General features: G+C 32.6%; 1 protein-coding gene and 1 pseudogene across 4 annotated transcripts; both read right to left on the bottom strand.

Annotated features, from left to right (window-relative positions):
• Window positions 1-2,974: 2,974 nt before the first annotated feature.
• On the bottom strand, window positions 2,975-11,273 carry LOC148194314 (uncharacterized; annotated as a pseudogene).
• Window positions 11,274-18,783: 7,510 nt separating this feature from the next.
• LOC124842949 (uncharacterized protein At5g01610-like) lies at window positions 18,784-20,076 on the bottom strand. Of its 4 annotated transcripts, XM_088097633.1 has the most exons (4): window positions 19,356-20,076; window positions 19,211-19,243; window positions 19,041-19,104; window positions 18,784-18,904 (listed from the first exon to the last, which is right to left on the bottom strand). In XM_088097633.1, exon 1 carries the CDS (start codon window positions 19,908-19,910, stop codon window positions 19,419-19,421), a length of 492 nt encoding a protein of 163 aa, XP_087953759.1. In that variant the 5' UTR covers window positions 19,911-20,076; the 3' UTR covers window positions 18,784-18,904; window positions 19,041-19,104; window positions 19,211-19,243; window positions 19,356-19,418. The 4 variants fall into 4 exon arrangements, with proteins under 4 accessions (XP_087953759.1, XP_047175522.1, XP_087953758.1 ...); XM_047319566.2 differs by having other exon boundaries at window positions 18,784-19,104; XM_088097632.1 differs by having other exon boundaries at window positions 18,784-19,107; window positions 19,213-19,243.
• Between the last annotated feature and the right edge of the window lie 3,883 nt (window positions 20,077-23,959).

Genomic DNA, 23,959 nt, shown 5'->3' with positions numbered 1-23,959 from the left:
GTGTGAGTTTTGGGCTTCAGAGTTGTTGTAAATAATTGCTATTACTTTGGAAGCATGAATGCTTTTGCCCAAATTTTCTGTGATTGAACTACTTGCTCGTAGGTTTCATATGATCAAGGTCATCTTTTGTTATCCCTTATTCTTTTAGCCTTCAAAGAAAATTTTGTCCATTAAAAAGAAAACAATTTGTTTTACCCTTTGAACCTTGAGCCTTATGCATGTTTTGAAAATCCTATTTTAAATTTTTTTAACTTGAGTTGAGAATATTTGTGAGGTATTGAAAAAGGTTGGAAATCAAAAGAAAAGACAATGAAAAGAAAAAGAAAAACAAAAAGAAAGAAAAGAGAGCTTACTGCAAGGGAAAAAGGTTGGGAAGGATCTTCTTAAAAAGAGAACATGTGTGTAATTGTTAATTTCATAAATATCTCTCTTACCTCAAGGATTTTGCATTCCTGAAAAACCATGTTTCTTCTTAGCCCAACCAAGTTATAAGCCAAGAAAAGCCCTTGTGATGAAAACCTGCTTGTGAGTATGTTTGATTTTGGTTAAATGAAAGAAAAAATTAATTTGTGTGACATTGTGATAGCAGTGTAAAAGAAACACCAACACCTCACTATACACCTGTGAGTTGAGTGATACACTTTTGAGTGCTTGAGTGAAACACTTTCTTTGGTGAGGAATAGTTCTCTGAATTTCTGATTGCATCATTGCTTGGTTGATTGATCATTATTAAGGATAGCATCTGTTGAAAGTCTATGAGCATCACACTGATTTTGATTGAATTAAGGCATCTACACATCTTGACTGAGATCTTTATGCTGAATTGATAAAAGTGATTTCTTGTCTTGGAAGGAAAAGCTTTTGAAAAAGGTTGAGTCATTGTAGTGATTGTTCTGAAAAACTGAGTTACATTCTATTTTGCTTGAGGACAAACAAAGTTCTAAGTTTGGGGTTGTGATAATGGTTTAAAATACCAGTATCTATTATGTAATTTTGATACTAAATGCACCCTTTTTTACTTAGAAACTTGCTTTAGCTCATGTTTTTGCTTTAGTTTTGTGAATAAGAGAATTGAGGTTATACTTGATGATTTTATCACTAAATTCCCTTGATTTTGTAGGCTATTGGAAGGATTTGAAGGAAGAGTTAAAGTACCAAATAGTTGGAATGCAGAAAAGTCAACCAGAGTACAGCAAAGTCAACCCTACGAGGCTTGGGCGCCAGAAATCGACGTCCACCGCCCGAGCGTCCTAAAAGGGGTGCCCGAGCATCGTGCGTCATGGATTAGGCCCAATTTTTGCTCTATTTCGACTCTTTTGGATCGGGCCCTGTTTCTACTCTTTTTCGACTTTATTTAAAGGATCTCGGCACTCTAGGTTTGGTATCTCTGGCTGGAGCAACACAACAGCACACTCTTCTACTCTCTGAAGGCGAATCTGGAGGCGAGAGCTTCCTCTTCTACTCTTAGGGTTTCACTATCTCATGCTTTTCCATTATTCATATAGTTTCTCCATGTCTATGGTGAACTAAACTCTATCTGTTTTGGGGGAATGATGTAACCTTGTGAACTCTAATGTATTTGAATTGATTCTTAATTTATATGCTTTTTCATTAATTATTAGGGAATTCATGTGTTTCAATGCTTACTCTGTTTAACTCATTTAGTAGCATGATTTATGAATTGCATGAGTGCCGGGAGGTTCCTTACAATTCAGGTTTTGGTTGAATTCTCCAAAGGGTAATATTTCTCAGGGATGAAGGTATGAGTACTTGGTCGTCTTAAGCTCTTGATCTTCAGACTTAATTTTTTAGGAACGCTAGGAATTGCACGAACTAGGAATTAAGACAGACTTATTGCGCCGAGGGATCGGGTTCTAAGTAATTTAGTGAGTGACGTTAATATTAATGTAAAAAAGAAGAATTCTTATATACATGAGAGTAAACTTGGTGAAATCAAACCCTAACAACATACTCATCTCATTTTATAAACAACCTCCGTTCATCTTTGTGTTATTGTACTATTGATCAATTTGCATTCATATTTAATTTTATGTCTTAGCATTTGAAACCAACAATCTCATTTTATTTAAGTCTTAATTAATTGAGTTATCACACAACTGTTTAGTGCCGAGAGTCTTCTAGGATACGTACTTGGTCTTACCATTTTATATTACTTGTGTGATTCGGTACACTTGTCGATCCAACCACAAGTTTTTGGTTTCGTTTCTGGAGATCAAAAGTATTGTTAACATCACACAAGGCCAAAGAGGGTTGTTATCCTGTATCACGCGACAGATAATCTCAAGATTTACTAGGTACAACAAGTGAATGTATTCCCCATGTCTCATGCTCATCGATTAACCACACGCAATACAACTCCAACACTTACTCGATCCAATCATCAGTCAAGTTCATCATATTCCTAAAAACAACAACTATTCTCATTCCTTGTCTAACCTTATTCATTCATCATTTTCCAAAGTCTTCTTCAAAATCCAATGTGCATAATATGAACCCTTTATGGGTTCTACTGAAACAATAAGTTACAAAATAAATGAATAAATATCATTAAAAATCAAACCAATAATAATAAATAATTTATTATTCTAATTAATTATTGTTACCTCATTAATTTCCTTTTTTTATACCCATTTAATTTTTATGTCCAATTTCATTTTTAATTAATTTTAGGTTTAATCATTTTGATAGTCCCGATTTATGTTGGGTTTTCTCAAATAGGTCCATTTCTTTCTTTTTATCTCAATTGGGTCCTTAAATGTGAAAAATTAATGCAATTGGGTCTATGCCGTTAAATTGGGTTAACGAAATTAAAATTAATTGATGTGGCAGAAGCAGGATTATCATATTAAGTTGAGTTGTCACCACATTCTACCACGTCATCATCTTCAACCTTTCCCCAAATGAGAAACCGTAGCAGCCCATGGCAGCCACCGAAAACTGCCACCACTAGCCTTCATGCACCACCACACAACCACCACCATCGCAAAACCATGTTCGTCATCCTCACACAATTGCGAAACCACGAAGCATCAATAGAACCACCATGGCCAACCAACGTCCATGCGCCATCACTGCGAACTAGGTTCGTTTTCTCTTCAACGCCGCACCATGAATAACCTAAACCGCAAGCATTGTGAGAGCTTTGCAGCGAGTCTGAACCTATAGAAATTTAGAAAATCCCCAATTCACTAACCCTAAAATCGCGCACCATTGGGCAAGTTCTCTTCTCTCTTCTCGTGAAAATCCCAAATTCCAGACCTGCAAAAATTCAAGTCAATTCCTTTGTATTCATCACACAGATCGCACAATCTTCTTTGCGTAGAAGCCTCAGCCCTTCATCATCTTCAAAAGCGCATTGCGAACCAAAACCTACAAGGAAAGCCAAACACAGAACCGACCAAAACCTTTTCGAATCACGTCGCCATCGCGCTTCCCAACCCAATCGCGAATCTCCGAAATCAATCCCCTTGATCACGAGCTTGATCTTCTTCCCTGAGCATCAAGCCTGCAAAAAGAAACCAAGCAATCGAAATAGAATTGCTAGAATTGCTAGGATTCCTAATTTGGGGAAAGGTTGAAGATGATGAACCCTAATTTCATTTTCATGAACCCTAATTTCAATTTTCAAAATGCAATATTTTTAATATTCCATGTAATATGCTCACCTCAGAGTGACAACTCAGCTTCATTTAACCCTGTTATCCCAATTTAACGACATGGACCAATTGTTTTGATTTTTCACTTTTAGGGACTCAATTGACAAAAATAAAAAATAAAAAAGAGACCGATTTGAGAAAACTCAACATAAATAGAAACTATTAAAATGATTAAACCTTAATTTTATTTCCTATTCTTATAATTTTACAGACAAATTTTATTTTAAAATTTTCTGTCTCTTATTATTGTTATGGTTTTTGTCTATGCAAAAACATAGACCCATTAAAGTCCAAAGGCCGTAGATGCCCAACTAAACCCAAACCAACCAGCCCAAGGGTCCATTGGTGGCATCGCCAGTAACCACCGTGACCCTTCACTGTAGAAGGGAAAGGAAACCACCATATGCCACGGCCAAGGCCGAAGTCCAATTCGCGCTTCATCCCTTTCGAGCATCTACGCACCCAAAGCGGACCAGTAAACCACCACCAAAGCTCTTCATTTCCAGAACAGAAAAACCCAAAACCACAATTCACATAATCAGAAACCCAAAATGCAAGATTGAGAATGCAGAACAAAAACCCTAAAATGCCAGATCCAGAAAACCCCAAATTGCGACTCAGAACCCTAACCCCCAAACACAAAATCAAAAATTCTCAAAGAAGAAACCCAATCTTACACTATTCGCCGTGCAAACAATCCCATTTTGTTTTTATTTCATAATCGTAACCTCAATGTTCAACAATAATCAACATGAATTTCATAAACAAAGAAACCCCTTTCTATTTCAACGTTTTCATAAACAAAGTTTTTCGATTTTTTTAAAATGTTTTTTTTTTCATTAAAATATTGAAAAGTGCACACACATGTAACTAGTCTCGATGTTTAGGTAGAACATTGTTTGTCACATGAGAGAATTTAACACACCGAGTGACTAAAGACATTGCTTTTCAAAGTAAAAAGACCAAACAAAATCAAAATTTACAACAAGGATCAGTTACAATTTTGCATTATAATTAAGAGATAAAAACATATTTAATTCTAAAATAATTTCAAAAATATTTAATAAAAATGTTAATTTAATAAAAATATCACTATAATATTTTTATAAAAAGTAATTAAAAAAATTAGGATTAAATTGAATAAAAAAAATTATATAAGAATTGAATTGAATATAAAAATAATGACATATAACGATGACTGCTAACAAGTGACAATGTTATTCACACTTTACATCGACCTAACACGTGGACATTCCAATTAGAAAAAAACAAAATTTAAAATTTAAATAAAAAAACCTACAAAATCACGTGTCACGTATCTTTATTGTTTAGTGGTATGAATTTAATAGAAATAATCTAATTAAATCAATTTTTAAAAAAATGAAATTTAATTGAGAAAAAAAAAATAAAGGGACCTGCTTAAACTATTTCAAAGCCTTTTAATGCATAGTTCAAACACTCAACTTGATATAGTAACAATTTTAAAATTGATGAACACATGAATATACCCTCCTTCCTACGCTCTGATGAAATTAGTGGTATGAAAAGTCTACGCTTTTCTCTATGTTTGCCAATTAAGAAAGATATTCCCTCCCAGCGGTGTTTAGTCTATAGTTGCATTGATTGGAAGCACACGATTGGGCTTCAATGTTTCATATTTTATGATCCAGTACAACTTAATTGAATGCAGTATCATTGATGTTGTAATGTTGTTTTCCAATTATAATTATAATTTCATTCTTTAAATATCGTTGTAGATTAATAAGATAAAATTTAAAATTTTATGAAAAATCAATTTCGACGAAATTTACAGTATTCCGAGTTAGTATTATCTAAACAAATGTGTAAAAGATCTTTGTATTTTCATCAAATCATAACTAATCATATAAAAGATATTTACAATCTAAACTTTATTTTATAAAATATTTTTTAAACACAGAAAAACAAAAGAAAATTCCATCTATTTTTTAAAAACACCCGTATGTTAACTATTTTTTTTAAGATACTGTTACATAGAAAGAGAGAATGAAGTTACTTAAATTTCAAGATTTCCAAAACAGAAGTGATTTATTTCTCCCATTGAATTTGATCTTTTTATATAATGAAGAACAGTTTCCTCTGGTAGGACCGATCTCAATCGGATCCATTTAACATGGTAGTTCAAAGGAGGTTATTGTTTCCTGCAACCCTGAATTACTAACTGCACCTCAATAATACTAGGAAAAGATTTAAACATTATTTATCACTGTGTCACATCACACCACCACCACTCTATCGTAGAAGAGAGGAAGAACGTTCAAGAGTAAGACAAAGAGAGAAAATGCAGAGAAAAAAAACTTTTTTTTTTTTAAGTTTTCTTCAGAATATATTTAATGTATTTTGGAAAATTCTTTTTGAAAGATAGTTCATATATGAATATTTTGAAAAGCTTCATACTAAATATCACTGTCATAATAAAGATTTATTAAAAAAATAAAAAGAACAAAAAAATGTATAACCAAAAAAATATGTAAAGACCACACCAACTCATAATAAAAATATATTGCCCGTATAGAAAAAGAATAATCTATTATAAAAAAACTAAGTAAATATATAAATGAAAAAAGTTAGCCAATACGACACTTGGAATTTTTTTACCGTATTAAAATATTTATCATTAACTAACCCAGTCACAAGATAAACGTTTACAACTTATTAGTATGTTTAGAAATTATTATTTTGGAATATTTAGTATTAATTTTCTTTGATCTATCTGGAGCAAGTTCTTTTGTAGTTTGTACTAGCTTATCATCCACTTTGAAATTATATTATTTCTTCTCATCAAACATATTTATCTATTTAGATGCTATTTTTAATTCTTTCACAAAACAAACTTTCTTAGACGTAACAAAATTATGAAATGCCTGAGAATTACAATGAGGTAAATCTAAATGTTATAAACTCTAAAAACTATCAACAATGAAAGTTGCATCCTCTAAAGAAGACATATCAGTCAAGGAATCAAAATGCATTGTAACACCATCACCAATAAGGCCATGCACAACACAACATTATCATGATTTGGCTCAAGCTGTAACTAACCAACAGATGGTTCTATAACATATTGCATAATAATTGGTTAAATCATAGCCTTCACCACAGGACTCATAAGATCCACCATAGGCTTTACCATAGGCTATACACCAACCTTCACAGGTTATAAAATCGAACTTAGGGAGCCTTTTTTTCCCATCCTTGGCACTAGCCACCTTAGGACGATAATGTTGTTATACTTTTGTACCAACTATTTTCTCCCTACCAAAAATTACATTATTGTTTTGTTGTAATTGTCTACAATTAGATATATCATGACCAATCATTTTACAATTTGAATAAAAAAGATATAATTTCTCATATTCCACATCATCAATAAACGTAAATCTTGGTCTTTCCTTCAAAATGTGATTAGGCAAATTAGATAATAAATCAACATCAACCAAGACACGTGCAAATAAACCCCGAGACTTATTATTAGAATAGTCATCTAAAGATAAGGGTGTGCTAATGCCACACACAATTGAGAAAATCGTCTTTGATTGCCAATATTCCAAAGTAAGGCCATGCATATGCACCTAACATTGGGTTTTCTTGAACTTCATAGAATCCAGGAAAAAATATTTAGTAAGAAAAAACACGAAGGATTCTAGAAGACAAATTCAAAACTCCAATCAAGAAAACCTTTATCATACCCTCAAGCGAGGAAAAAACAAATCGAGGGAATCCTTTGCTAAGACGAATTGCCTTCTGTTGACCTAAATGTTTTCAGGTACATCAAGCCTCTTACAAAGATCTAAATGTGTGAGAGGGTTATCCCTTTTGTTAACAAAATATGTCTATGCAAATGATTTCTATTTTCCTCCAAATAGGTAAGATAAACTTTTTCAACAGTCTACACCAAGACCATATCTCCCTTTATACAAGGAGAAGATAATTATGATAAAGGAATATAGAAAGCATTATTAATAACATAAGAAAATGTATGTTTTTTTTCTCAAACATTTCAATACTTAGACTAAAAGGAATTCTCTGATCCTGATTCTAGACCCACAAGCCTTGCATCATCACAAAGCTGCCATCATCGCAACCTTCAAAAGTACACACAACTCAACCAACCACGTACCAGGTAATAACATAATTAAATGGAGAAAATGGATATGACTGAAGAAATACATCTCCAGACAAGGTTGTGAAACCCAAAGTATCCTCCTTTCTAGCAATGTTGGCTCTTTGGTGTACGGTTGTTGATGTGCTTATGTGTTCATTGTTTTTGCTTCATGTGGCTGCTTTTGTGAAAGGCTAGGGGTGTTTGGTGCGGATGACCTAAATTTCAATACAGGCTTAGACATGTTGTAGTTCTAGATCGTGTATCGGTTGGTTGGGTCAAGGCGTTTCTTTAGGTCGTGGTAGTGGCTTGTTATAATTTTGATTTATCGATTAATAATAATAATCCATAAACCCTTAACTTAAGCAGTTCCCAATTTGTTACTAGAATAGAAAAGCAAAAGTGTACTTGAAAGATTGGCGCTATTGGGAACAATTAATGAATAAATCTGAATTGGTCTCTGATCTTTCCTCTTTAGAGCACCTTAGGTTCCTTCTTGATTTTCTCTCCTGATGGGGATAGAGACAAATGAATAGGAGTAATGAGATTGCTCACAGACTGGAACCACGACCCATTTATGTAACCTCTGACAATTACTTTTCCTAAGTTTGAATAATTATAATTTGACCCCTTCAACAAATTAAATTATTGCTGGTCTCTACACATTAAACCTTTCATGACATATATGACCTTAGTTACATTTACTTAATTAGATCACTTTATAATTGACTAATAAAATATAATGACCATAACACATTTAATGATTCGTTATATATAATGATCCAGTATTGGTAACAATGTCCCACTGGTCACAAATATATATATATATATATATATATATATATATATATATATATATATCCATATAACAAATTAGTTAGACTTTATGAACTCAAAATTGTCATTATATACCTTGAGCATATCCAAAGTTCCTGCCCATTGATTATATCCACATGTAAAACAAAGTAATTTTCATTACACCAATCACAATCAAACTTGACAATGATCATTAACTCTGAAAGAACCAAATGACATGGATTCATCATGAAATGTGTAACGTGAAAATTACATGTACACATCTATTTTCAACTGGTCCTTACTTTATCTCAATGAGATCAATACAATAACCGTAATGTACAAAATGTAATTTTCATAATAATAAACTAGAATATATGCATACATGAAAACCAAACATAGAACACAAATAAACAAAAATGACTAACTCCCATTGAATCAAAGATTCCTCAAACTGTAAAACACCCATATAAGCAATATGTTCATGAAGGACCTTGCTTGTAAGAGCCTTATTATCATCAAGGAGTTTGTCCCTAAGTGTTCTATGAAAATCCATCCACTTTGTACTCTTTCTTTAACAATTGATTTGATGTCACAGTATAACTTGAGTGATCTTTCAATTCCTTTCATAATACGCAATCCTGTGACAAAAATCATTTATATACCTTGATTTGATGTCTCATAGGATGCTACAAAATTTTCAATCATAGTGGATAAAGCCATATGAGTTTCCTTGGTACTGGGCCAAGAAACCACCATTAGCTAGCATGAAAATGTAACCTAAAGTGGATCTTAAACTATCTTGGCATCCGGCAAAATTATCAAAATATTTGATGATCTTTAACTGGTTTGACCCTATATACGTGAGCTTATAAACATTTTTTCTCTTGAAGAAATCTCATAGCTTTATTGACTGCTTTCCAACGATTCATTCATGAATAGTTTAAATATCTGCCTAAAACCCCAACTATGTGTGCTATATACGGATGCATACATACTTGGACATACATCAGACTCCTTATCGCTGAAACGTAGGAAATATTCTACATTTCTTGACTTTCTAAATTTATTTTTGGGCATTGATTGAGTCTGATCTCGTCTCCCTTACCAACTAGAGAATGCCCTATTTATTATCCTTTACACTAAGTATGTCATCAACATACAAACCCCTTCCTTTTAAGTATAATCTTTTGCCACTAGAAAAACTTTATACCACTCCATATTACCATTTAAATCCTGTTTTTTTTTTGTATTAAATATTCACTTATTACCAACGAGGTTCATACCTTCTGGTAATGGGACAATTTCCCAAACATTATTGTCTTGCATAGATTTATAGTCCTCGTGAAACATAGGTTTTTGAGGATCTTGAGTTAGTTATAGAGATTCTGAACTTGCTAGAGGTTCTAAACTTGTTTCATCATAAGCAACTTTGTGACTCAGTTCACTTTCATTGATTCTTCCTCTAAACTTTAGTCTTCCCTCCAAACTCAATATCCTCAAAGAATATTATGCTTAGTATCACACAATTCCATATTTAAGGATTCACAATAGGATGTCACCGTATGATAAATATAAGATTATTATTTGTAAAAAGTGAATTTGTTTCAACTAAACTTGAATTTAAAAACAATCTGAATTATTTCCAAACTAACATAATTAACAAAATTTGTCCAAAGAAAATCAAATTTTGCCTAAATGACGCTACAACTGAAGTGTTTTTCAAATTCAATAAATAAAAACTCAGTACATAATAATAATAATCTAAAATATCTTATGACTTCCATCTCTACCAATTTGACATCTTAAAATAGATCTGTCCTTTAGAATAAATTATCTTTCGATAGCTTAGACAATCATTTCTTTGCACGTCAAGCATGATATTTCGCACAATCCTTCTTTATGTGTCCAACTTTATTGCAAAAGAAACATTAATCACATTGTTTTTGTTTCTTTTGTGATGGACCTTTAGAAGCATCATTAGTGGGATTATCAGTTTTCTTCCTTTTGCCCATGTCAAAAAAGGTACTGGTTAAGTGAACACTTTCAATCCTTTCTTGCTTCAGTCTCTCCTCTTCTTGAAAATAATATGAAATAAGCTCATTAAGAGACCATTTCTCCTTCTAACAATTATATGAAACCTTAAATTATCCAAACTGTATAAGAAGAGAGATTAAAACAAAATATACGAGTAAGTCTTTCGACAACTCAAGTTTCAACGCTTTAAGTTTTGAAGCAATGTTCGACATCTCCATAATGTACTATCTCACATTTCCTTTGCCTTGATACCTCATGGAAATCGAGCTTTGAAGAAGTGCACTTGCTTTCGCTTTATCGCTTTTCAGAAAGCGTTTTTCAATTTCAGCAAGGAAATCTTTAGCACTTGTAATTCCTTCATATATAGTACCTCTATAGACCTCTAGAATGTCACGCTTAATGATCATCAAACTCATACAATTTGAGCGATCTCACTTCTCATATTATTTCCTCTCGTCAGAGGTACTTGAGTCCTTAAGAGAAGGAGGTTTCTCAATTGTTAACGCCAGGTCGAGATCCATGCAGCCAAGAACTATCTCTATATTCTCTTTCCAGTCCTTAAAATTTGTACCGTTAAGGATCGAAACTGAATTTAAGTTGGCAGATATAGAAGCCATCTTAATTGAATTTTTGTACAAAAAAAACCAAAGGAATTGAGCTCACACCGTAAAATTAATAAATATATAAATATATTCAAATAATGGTCTATCCCATCTCAAGACAACCAATGTCCCACTAATATTAAGTCTTTGGATAGTAATATTAACTACTAGAGGTATCTTGGTGTAATTATCAACACTGACAATAAAAACATGTCCATTAAAAACTTATCTTTTGATTGATTTTATCACATGCTTAATTCCTTTGGTTTTTTTTGTACAAAATTTCAACTACGATGGCTTATATATCTGCCAACTTAAATTCAGTTTCGGTCCTCAACGATATAAATTTTAAGGACTGGAAAGAGAACATAGAGATAGTTATTAGCTGCATGAATCTCGACCTCGCGTTAACGATTGAGAAACCTCTTTCTCTTAAGGACTCAAGTACCTCTGATGAGCAGACAAAATATGAGAAGTGGGATCGCTCAAATCGCATGAGTTTGATGATCATTAAGCGCGACATTCTAGAGATCTATAGAGGTACTATATCTAAGGAAATTACAAGTGCTAAAGATTTCCTTGCTAAGATTGAAAAACGCTTTGTGAAAAGCGAAAAGGCGGAAGCAAGTGCACTTCTTCAAAGCTTGGTTTCCATGAGGTATTAAGGCAAAGGAAATGTGAGAGAGTACATTATGGATATGTCAAACATCTCTTCAAAACGTAAGGCTTTGAAAATTGAGTTGTTGGAAGACTTACTCGTACATTTTGTTTTAATCCCCCTTCTTATATACAGTTTGGACAGTTAAGGAGAAATGGTCTCTTAATAAGCTCATTTCTTATTGTGTTCAAGAATAGGAGAGACTGAAGCAAGAAATGATTGAAAGTGCTCACTTAACTAGTACCTCCAATGACAAGGACAAAAGGAAGAAACTTGCGAATCTTAATAGTGATGCTTCTAAAGGTCCATCACAAAAGAAACAAAAACAGTCTAAGAAATTTTCTTTTGCAACAAAGTTGGACACATGAAGAATGATATTACGAAATATCATGTTTGGCACACAAAGGAGGTTGCCTAAGCTGCTAGAAGACAATTGAATATGAAAGATGGATTTATTTAGAGATATCAAATCGGTAGAGATGGAAGTGATAAAACGTTTTAGATTATTATTTTGTACTGGTTTTCTATTTTTTGGTTTTTAAAGACACTTCAGTTGTACCGTCATTTAGACGAAATTTGATTTTGTTTATTTGGAAAAAAATTGTTAATTGTTAGAAATAATGAATTCATATTATTTTTAAATTCAACTTTTGTTGAAACTAATTCACTTTTGGCAAATAACAATATATATATTTGGCATAAGATGACTTACTATTGTTAATATTTAAATATGGAATTTCATGATACTAAGCATAATATTCTTTTGAGTTTTTTTTTTTGGGGGGGGGGGGGGGGGGGGAAGGGGGATTAAGGTTAGAGGAAGAATCCGTGAAAGTGAATTGATTCATAAAGTTGCTTATGATGAAGCAAGTTCAAAACCTCTAAGAAGTTCAGAATCTCTATAAGAACAAACTCAAGATTCTTAGAAACATGTGCTTAACGAGGACTATAAATCTATGCAAGACAATAAGGTTTGGGAACTTGTCCCATTACCAAAAGGTATGAACCCCATTGGTAATAAATGAATATTTAAGACCAAAAGGGATTCTAATGGTAATATGGAGAGGTATAAAGTTTGTCTTGGGGCGAAGGTGATGTGATCAGAGATAGGACAAAGGATGAAGAGAATACAGGGATAGAAGCATGGCTAAAGGAAATCACCTTATTTCTTGCCTCCTTTATACGTTTGTACAAAAAGAGTAGAATAGGTTTTTTGGCTTGTATTTGCATCTTTTGTGTTCTTTTGTTATTTTTAGTTGTAGAGAAACTTATAAACTCTTATTTTCTTTATAGTACAAGCAATGTGAGACTTCATATAGTTTGGACTTAAAAGAAAAGAAGAAATAAATAGGCTTTCTCATTTTGTTGTTTGTAGTGCAAGTAATCATGCATAGTTTGTAGTTTTTGATTTCTAGACTTTCTAGGAAGCTTATAGACCCTTTAGGAATGGAAGAATTAAGAGATGTGGGATTAAAAGCACTTGAAAATATGGTTGTCCAGACTTGGAAGCATTCCAAGTCCCACATCCCTTAAATCTCTCCACTAAACTCGTCCTTAAGGCTATATAAGCAACCTAAGGGTCTCTTTTGTACACACCTTTGAATTGAATGAATTTTAAGAGTGATTTGCATTATTGCTTATCTTCTTTTGAGATAGAAATCTGTCTCTAAGTCATATTTTGGACCTTATCTTATGCAAAGCAAGTGGTGGTCCAACCTTGGCACTCATCTTGGATCATTTCAAGTGACGTGTTCTCAAGTTCATAAGTTCTCTCTTCCTTATCTCTTCCATTTTAAATCTTTTCAATTTCCATTTCTCAATTGTCCTTAGGCTAGTTCTATCTAAGAATGTTATTCCCTATTAGAAGGTCTATACTCAAAAGAAAGGGGTTTGTATGTTGATGACTTTTAACATGAAGGATAGTAAATGAGGGGATTCTCTAGTTGCTAATGGAGATAAGTTCAATCTCAATCAATGCCCAAAAGGAAATTTAAAAAATTCAATAAATGCAGAAGATTTTGTATGTATCAGCGGTAGGGAGTTTGAGGTATGTCCAAGTATGTACGCATCGGGATATAGCATACATAGTTGGAGTTTTAGGTAGATATTTAAGCAATTCATGAATGGATCTTTGGAAAGCAATCAATAAATTTATGAAATATTTTTTTTTCAAGAGAACAAAGGTTTATAAGCTCACGTATATAGCGTTAGACCAGTTAGTGATCCTTAAGTATTCTGACATAATTATGCAGGATGCCAATATAGTTTAAGATGCACTTCAGGTTACATTTTCATGCTAGCTAGTGGAGTGGTTTCTTGGCCTGATACCAAGCAAAACCTTATGGCTTTATCCACTAGGATTGCAGAATTTATAGCATCCTATGAGGCATCAAATCAAGGTATATGATTGTTTTTTGTCACAAGGATGGGTATTGTGAAAGGAATTGAAAGACCATTTAGGTTATACTGTGACATCAAATTAGTTGTTAAAGAAAGTGTACAAAGTGAATGGGTTTCCATAAAACACTTAGGGACAAACTCATTGGTGGTATATCCTCTAAATAAGACTCTTACACCCAAAATCTTTCATGAGTATATTGCTCATATGGGTGTTTATAGTTTGAGGAATCTTTGGTTCAGTGGGAGTTAGTCATTTGTGTGTGTTTGTGTTCTATGTTTGGTTTTCATGTATGCATACATTCTGAATTATTATTTAGAAATTACACTTTGTATATTAAGGTTATTGTATATTGATCTCATTGAGATAAAGTAAGGACCAGTTGAAAATAGACGTGTACAAGTCACCTTTATATAATTTTCATGCTACAAATTTCATGATAAATCCATGTCATTTGGTTATGTTAGCATTAGTAATCATTGTCAGATTTGATTGCGATTGGTGCAATAGAAACTGCTTTGGTTCTATATGCGGATATAACCATTGGACGAGTTCTTTTGGATATACTCAAAGTATATATGACAATTTTGAGCTCATAAAGTCTAACACAATTGTAAGAATTTATATAAAAATATATATTTGTGATCAGTGAAAGATTGTTAGCAATTTGGGTCATTCATATATATATAACAAATCAATAAATGTGTTAGGATCGTTATATTTTATTAGCCAACTTTATGAAGTGATCTAATTAAGTAAATATGGTCAAGGGCAAATATGTCATGAAAGGTTTATTGTGTAGAGACCAACAATAATTTTAATTTGTTGAAGAAACCAAATTATAATTATTGAAACTTAGGAAAAGTAACTGTCAAGGGTTACATAAGGGGGTCATGGTCTCATTTGTGAGCACACTCATATTTCCTACTTCTTTATCCTCATCCTTATGAGAGGAGAAAATACAAAGAGAACCTAAGATGTTATATATAGGGAATTGGGAAACGCTCTATTTAAAAAAGGTTTATTGCTCTTAATTATGGATCTGTAATTCATAAATTCTAACATGTTTGTGTTGTACATTGCTTTTCTAGTATTAAGAATAGAGATGTTTCTAGGGATGGTGGTGTGTCGATCAGTTCTAATTCCTTAACTGACATATCTTCTTTAGATGATGTTATTCATATTTTCGATAGTTTACAACACTTAGACTCACCTCATTGTAGTTCTAGGGTATATCTTAATTTTTTGACATCTAAGAAAGCTCATTTGGTCGAGAAATTGAAAATAGTCTCTAAATAGAATAATATGTTTTATGAGAGAAAAGATTTTAATTTTGAACAGATGATAAATCAGTTCAAACTATAAGAAATCTAATCAGAACAGGTTAAAGAAAATTAATACTAAATCTTCCAAAACACAAAAATTTGTAAAGAAGACTAATGAGTATTAAAGGTATTTGTGTTATTATTTCAAAAAACATTTTATGAATTTTGAAATGTTTTTATCAAAAATTTCATTCAAAAAATTTATTTCAGAACATATTTCATACATTCGAAAAATTTTGTTTCAAAAATAACATTATGAAAATTGTGTTACATAAATTTTTGTTCTCAAAATTTCCTTCTAAAAGTGCTGTCCCAGAAATTCCAAAAAACTTATTCTGGAAACCTTCCGAAATGTGTATTCCGAAGTCACCTTTTCACAGGGCAAATGATCATGGATTTATTTTCAGGGTGGCTTTTATGAGCTCTCACTCAAGCAGAGTTTATGTTCCACTTGATCCTAATGTATTCTCCGGAGAGTTCACTAGCAAAATCTACTAGGAGAATTTGGGGTGTAGAAATCGAATGAGTTTTTCACTTTTCTTGGAACATTTTTCACAATCTGTGCTGCTCAACTCCACATTTAGCAGTGGCATTGTCCTGGCAAATATAATGAAAACAGAACAAAGTTACTATTACAGACTGAGTTTCTTCTATTTGCTAAGCCCTTCTGTATTCCGTGACACTTTTTTCGTTTATTATTAGAACATTAAATATCATTTTCTGAGTTTTACATTGCCATATAGGATATGATATCAATAACTTTTTTCTCTATAATGCTAAATATTCATTCAAATTTCTTCATTTTTTTATATATATCTTTTCAATATTCAAATTTAATTTATTATATATAAACTAGAGTAATTAATTTTGTATAAATTGAAATTATAATTATAAATAAAAAATGTTTCTCTTAGTAATAAAATTTATCTGATACTGGAGGAAAGATGTTTTGGACGGAGAACTTTATTAACTGAGGCTTATTTGTGAGAGTCAAGTGAGAGGACAAATGTCTTAAACAAAAAATATATTGACTAGTGTTTGATATTTGATTTTTAAGTGTGGTAAGAGATTAAATGTCTCTAGAATGAGAACTATAAATTAAGACCTTGTTTGTGTTTTAAAAATTACTCATAGGTGGTTTTCAATTATCAAAATTTAGGAATAATGAATGTGTGAAGTAATCTTAAAATGACTTTATGAGAAAAGACAAGATTTTTAAGTTTGTCCATTTGTGATCTACTTTTTTTTCTTTTTTTTCATAAGTCTATTGTGAAAAGCTTTTATATGTTTTATTTATAATGAAAGAAAGTATTTTTGGAAAAATTTATTATTATTTTTCATATATTTTGTGATTTTAAACACTGTTTATTTTCAAAATTACGGTTTTTACTTTATTAAGTCTCACAGAAGTCAATGTTGAAAAATATACATTATAGAGTGGTAAATATTTAAAGATGGTTGGGAATAATCTTTTAATTTTATGTTTATTTTTTCAATAAATTTTATGATTGTAAAGTAATGATTTTTATTGAGATTTAGAATTAAATAAAAATAAATTTTTACTTTAATTATGTAATTTGTGTTAGTTATATATATTAGAAAAAGAAATAAAATTGATTTTCAAATGACCGTCATTGAGACTTAGTGAAACATTTTCCAAAGAAAAATAATAAAAAAAAAAATTATTAGTACTAATAATATATATATATATATATATATATATATATATATATATATATATATATATATGTGTGTGTGTGTGTGTGTGTGTATAATAATAATAATAATAATAATAATAATAAATATTAATAATATAAAAACATATGTGTCAAACCGTTAAAGTCGTGCTCTAGGGACATGATTTGCCTATTTTCACCACATCAAGTTGAAAGTCAGTGCTTTGAGAGTACAAATCCTTCTCATATTTCAACCGAAGTCACAACTTTGAATTTTATATCTAAATTGAAAGTCATCATGAAGTAATATGACTTTTATATAAACACAGTTTAACTGAAATCGTCTTCCCACACTACTTTTTATGACAAGAAAAATAAAATTAAAAATCGTTATTCCTTAATATGACTTCAAATCAATCTAACATGCAGAGAGAAATAGTGTGTATTAGACACGACTTCTTCAAGTATCCTCTCTTATACGGCTCAAGCAATAATAATTTTAGAATCTACCTATTTACATAACTGCACCCATTGTATGTATGTTGAACAATCATGATATCTAGATAATGTATGTCAACATTATATCTTTCATATATCCATATTTCAAGCACATGATGGACCACTTACAAGAATGGAGCAAACAAAATGCTTTTTTAAAATCTATGTTGTCTGACTTTTGTGTTTTGCAAATAATTTTCGTTTGCCCACCTGTAGCAATGGGATGGTGTTAACTAACGTGACCAATTCTGAATAAATATCTCATGTAAATAATACCTCATATAATTATTATTGTTATATGTTGTTCTACTTACGGTTCAATGCACATTTATCGTTAATTGTAGCGAGGAGTTGTTACTTCAAAATAAAATTGAGATGAAAATCGTAAGCAGGTTTCGAATACCTCCTGCTCCCTTCTTTCTCATTCTCGAAGCTCCATCCCAAAATCTCCTAATAACATTATGGGCTCCATGTTTCTCCCTCACTCACCCAAGTTATTTTCCCCCTTTCTCGCTTTTTTTTTTTTCATTTGTCCCTTTCCTTTCTCACTCATACTCACTGTCGCTCACTGCCTTGGTCGTTGCCACCTAGCAGTGTTCCCTTTGCCTTAAACCCTTGGTGCCGCTCACCACCACCCAACATTAGGAAGAGCACCGTCCACGAAGAAGTAGATCTCTCGTAGAAGACCAGGTCCAACGATTCGAGATCTGCTCATTTGTATTTTTTTTGTTTTGTTTTAATTTGTTGATTTTGGCTGATAAAGTTGCATTATTATTGGGTTGTTGAGATCTGTTCTTGACTGAGTAATGTTCTATTCTTATGTTGTTGAGATTTGTTCTTTAGTGACACAATGGTTTGTTCTTTGTATGCAGAGTTGTATTTTAATAAAGATGGTCTTAGTGCATAAGAAGCACTTGCAGCAATGGGTGGGTAATAAATAATGTAGAAACCAAAGACAGAAAAAAACAAAATCGGAGACAAAAATCCAATGAGGACACACCCCATGGTCTCAAAGTGTTACTCCCACATTCAGGAATAATCAGCAATAATACCATCACCATTCCAACATCCATGACTAGACAGAAAACCCTAGTGGCCTTTGTGATAACAAAAAGCCAAGACAGAATATCAGCATTATTGATCATCACAGAAACAAGTGTCCCTATATCATCCTCTGCAACAATTTGAACCAAATGGACAGAAAACGAAAAAGAAGCTACAGAAGATAAATACCTCTACAATCGGCTCAAGCATTCCACGACCACCCTCTCATGCACAAACATTAGAAATGTCATCCCTGCAGTTTCAGCACAAACAACATAACTTACAGTTCTTAATCTATCCTTTTCAATTTATTAAACTAAGAAATTTAAAGGACCAGATTGATGCAGTTTTCACATAACTGTAGAGTATCTTGATTACTCATGGCTAATGTCCTTCGGAGTCACGAAAATCGAAATCAGTGATACTGAACATGACATGTAATATAATAATAATAATAATATATATCTAAAATAATAAATCTAGCATTTGAGACAAGATACATACACGTAATACTACAATACCAGCGTCCACAAATGATCATAATTAAAGGCAAATTGAATTGAATTTCTACACAGAGGAAAGGGAGGGGTTTTCTTTTCCCAATTTCAGTTTCCTTAGTCGAAGATCACCGCAATCCAAGCCGCAACCGCACTGCGGGGAGACGAAGAAGTTATCAAGGGAAAATGAAGCGGAAGCGACGCCGACGGAGAAATCGATGTCGTCGCCGACGCGAACGACGTTGAGAATGTTGAGCCAGAAGAAGAGAACCTTCACACTTATCCCGTGCAGTTCTGTTAGCCTGCCGTCGGATATGTAGCCCGTGATGGTTTTCTGGTAATTCAACTGGTAAGAACCTTCGAGGGAGAAACTGCACGAACCGTTCAGATCGGCGCGGAATTTACCGCTGGACGGGTCCAGTTCGTAGCCGATCACTCCTTTCGGAAGAAGGCCCTCCGGAAAGTGAAATCTCTCCAGCATCTCGTACGCCGTTGGTGCGCCGGTGACGGCGCCGATCGTCGGCGAGAAGAGGAGAAGGAGGAGGAGGGCGCTGAAAGACATACTCAGTTCTTGGAATTGGATTGAGATTTGGTTAATTCATTTGGAGACTCTAGCACCATGATTTTGTATCTCCTGGGATAGGGAATCAACGAAACGTCGGCGTTTTTGAATGACAAGGGAGAACCGTTGGATACGCCACGTGACCTTTTATATTGGATGGTTGAAGATGATGATACTGATTGCCTGGCCTTTATTCCGGCACGAATCTCGAACCCTTTTCTATATTTTATTAATTTTGCTAACAATATTGTAACAGTATTCACCTGCTACACCGAATCACCACCGAGATCTAGAGCGATGAACTCAGAGACCCCCTTTTGCACACTTTTCTCAAAACATATCTGGATCTTGAGTTGGTCCTTCGGACATCCGGTAAAATTTAAGTGGATTAAAGAATTTTGAAGTGAGCTTGAATATTTTGAGGAGGAGAGAATAATTATGAGGAAGTATATATATATATATATATATATATATATATATATATATATATATATATATATATATATTGAAATACAACGTGTATTTATACTATTTATAGAATTTTGGGTAATATAATTTATGGGATAAATTAATAATATTAAAAGATATAATAATTTTTATTAAATATTTTTTAAATATATAATATTAAGAAATATTACTATATATGATATTTAATCATATTATAGATATTTAGTTATTTAGTGTAATAATATATGAATATGTGCATCAATAAATATATTTTAGAATATTTCTTAATCATTTTAGGTTAATAAAGTTGAATGACCATAGTCGAGTTATATGACTTTGTTGGACTGAATATGTATATAAAACTCCAATCTCATAAGTTTGATTTTCATGTGAGAGGTGTTTATTGCAATTATGACTGGTGAGTTGTGGCTTAATTTTAGGTTTTGTAGATGGGTTGACTGTTAAATGGAGTTGTAAGTGGTCACCTTTAACCATGTGAGTGGATTTGGGCCGACTCTCTTACCAAGTAAATGATAGCTTTATTAGTGACGGTAGACTATTAATGAGAGGTTTCTCTAAAAGATCACAATAATTGTCTTGAGGTATTTTCTATTGTGGAACCTATGCTCCATCACAATTTTATTTTTTAAAATGCACTTCTAAGGGTAGAAAAATAAAGTATTTAAAATGTTTTTTACTACGACTCCTAATCGATGTGAGACTATTGGGCATGATAAAAGTGATGTTACTTTTATGCATCCATATTGTCCAAACTATAGCAATTCACATACACTTTCACAAATTGATACTTTTAGTGGTTAGCCCTAAATTGTTGGAAGTGATTTTTTTGCTACATTGTGATGTGTTGTGATAATTCCCAACCATTTGTCACACATGTTTCAAATTTTCCGTATTGATATATAGTTAAAGAACAATTAGAGAATAGGTGTTGAACTATTTCCTCGCCCTTCCAACACATGACACATTCTCAACTTACGACATCCACCCCTTTTTTGGTTAGATTTTCACGAGTTACAATTTGTTTAACAATACTTTCCTAGCAAAATGTAAAGCCTTTGGTGATGCTTTGATATTCCAAAATTGTTCATATTGATTTGTATCTTCCCTCATAGTTCATTTTCTAATTTTATTATATGTTGATTTCAATGTGTAAATGTTAGTGTTACTGTCCTTCCAAACTCACTCGTCTTCCTTCATTATATCTATTAAACTCTTGCCTAACTCATTCATTAAAATATCAACCTTTGATTTCTCCTATTTGAACCATTCTCTTCCCCATTCCAATTTCCATTCTAAAGACCCATTGTTGCAAAACCCCTTTCTCCTATTGTTGCATCCTTGGAAAAAGAATTTGCATAAAACCTTTGATACTTTTTTAGAAGGAAACCTAGTTAAGCCATTTATCTTCCTAAAACAAGATCTTATTGTTACCAATGAGGAACATTGGTGTCTTGAATATATTATGGTTTTGATGATGCTACAAGATGAAGAACGTGAAGAATTTTGTTGTATTTATTTAAAAGCATTTTGTAGAATTAATTGTATAGGAATTACTTTGTTGATGTAAGAACACTTAAAATTTTCCTGTTTAGAGAGTCTTTGCGCAGATAATCGATTATTTGGTATAATAATCGATTATTGCTCAGAATAATCGATTATCACTGTCCAATTTAATATTGTCAAAGTCGCGCAAATAATTGATTATCCTTAGAATAATTAGTGCAGTTATTTACTTTTTGCTTATGATAAAAAAGGGGGAGAAAACTTCTAATTAGTGCAGTTATTACAAACATGTTTATATATTTGTAAGTTTGAAATCTATGCAGGAAATTAGAAATGCTTTTAAACAAGGGATTTTTTTATCATCATAAAAAGGAGTGAGATTGTTACCAATGAGGAGCACTGGTGTCTTAAAGATATTATGATTTTGATGATGCTATACAAGATGAAGAACGTGAAGACTTTTGTTGTATTTATTTAAAAAAGCATTTTGTAGAATTAATTGTATAGGAATTACTTTGTTGATGAAAGAACACTTAGAGGTTTTCCTGTTTAGAGAGTCTTTGTGCAGATAATCGATTATTTGGTATAATCGATTATTGCTCAGAATAATCGATTATCACTGTCTAATTTAACATTGTCCAAGTTGCACAAATAATTGATTATCCATCAGAATAATCCATTATCACTTTTTGAAAATTTGAAAACCCCATAACAGACACAAATAATCGATTATCACTTATGATAATAGATTATTTGTGGCAGTTAAGAGATGTCTTTTCAATTTCTGACCTTGCACGAACCTTAGGCTATAAATAGTGTTTTCCACAACTCTTAGGAAGTATCTTTTCATTTTGAGAGTATTAGAGCTGTGTGCCTAAGGGAAGCTCTCTGAGAGTGAAAAGGGATCTATGCCATTTGAGAATACAGTTTGTTTGAGGAAGTTCTTAAGTGATAGTGTTTACTCTTGTCAAGTCTTGTGAATAGGAGAAGCTCGCGCTTTATGTGTCAAAGGTCGGAGCGATTCTCTTTAAGTTGGCAGAGTTGTCTCTTCCGGTTCGTTTGTCGAAGGAAGGTTATTTTGTTCGTTTTTCGAACGAAAGGTTTCTGCTGTTCTTAATTTCTATTTATCTTATTATAATTGTTAAACTGATTTTAGTGAAAAAGTTAATCATTCGTTATAGTGATTAACGACTGGATGTAAAATCTTTTGATTCGAACCAGGATATAAATCATTTGTGTGATTTTTCTCTTCCCTACACTCTTTAAACTTTTAGCACATCAACTGTTCGATAAAAGTTTTGCAAGAAAATTAAAAGGAACCATTTTATTGACCGAACACACTTTTCCGCTCTTAACCATCGATTTCGTTTTAACTCTGTTGCACAAAATCGGTACCGATTATTAAAACACTTATTTCCTCTTCCCCTAAACCAAAAAACATTATTATCAACCTAATTTTCTCTTTGTTCCTTTCTACATGATTTCCTTAACTCTCTCCACCACATGGATTCATAATTACTTTTACGTGTAGATTTAAAGTTTCTCCAAGAACTATTCTTATTTCTCTTTGCCATCTATCTTTCCACAAGCTATGTTTATCATTTTTCCAATCGTCATCTCCATCTTCCTAATAAAGCTATGTTAAAAGATTCTAAAACTCTAATTCCTAGGTCACCTTCTTCTTTATATTTACACATATCTTCCCAACTTACCCATGCAATTTTCCTACAACTATATCCCCAACTCCATACAAATTCCCTTTGAATTCTATTAATTTCATCCCTAACTTTTGATGGCATAAGTAAAACAATGGAAGGTTGTAATGATTGATTTTAAAAGAATGATTATGCCAGCAAAGGATAGATACTTTCTTCTCCATTTAGCAAGTTTCTTTCTGTACCAGAGAGTGTCGGGAGCCGTACAAAGGACGCCCGAAATACCGAAACCGCCGAAGGGCGCCGAACGAAGGGCGCCGAAGTGCCAGGCGCCGTACGAAAGACGCCCGAAATACCGGGCGCCGTACAGAAGGACCGTCAGGTTGTCCAATGATCGCCTACCCAAAGATATACCGGAGTCCA

This window comes from Vigna umbellata, chromosome 8 (assembly GCF_029865625.1).
Source record: "Vigna umbellata cultivar VRB3 chromosome 8, Vumbellata_1.0, whole genome shotgun sequence".
NCBI lineage: Eukaryota > Viridiplantae > Streptophyta > Magnoliopsida > Fabales > Fabaceae > Vigna > Vigna umbellata.
This window is presented reverse-complemented; position numbering and strand designations above follow the sequence as displayed.

Bases quoted from the DNA above. Each gene is read 5' to 3' on its own strand.
- LOC124842949 (XM_047319566.2), bottom strand. From the start codon at position 19,910: ATGTCTTTCAGCGCCCTCCTCCTCCTTCTCCTCTTCTCGCCGACGATC.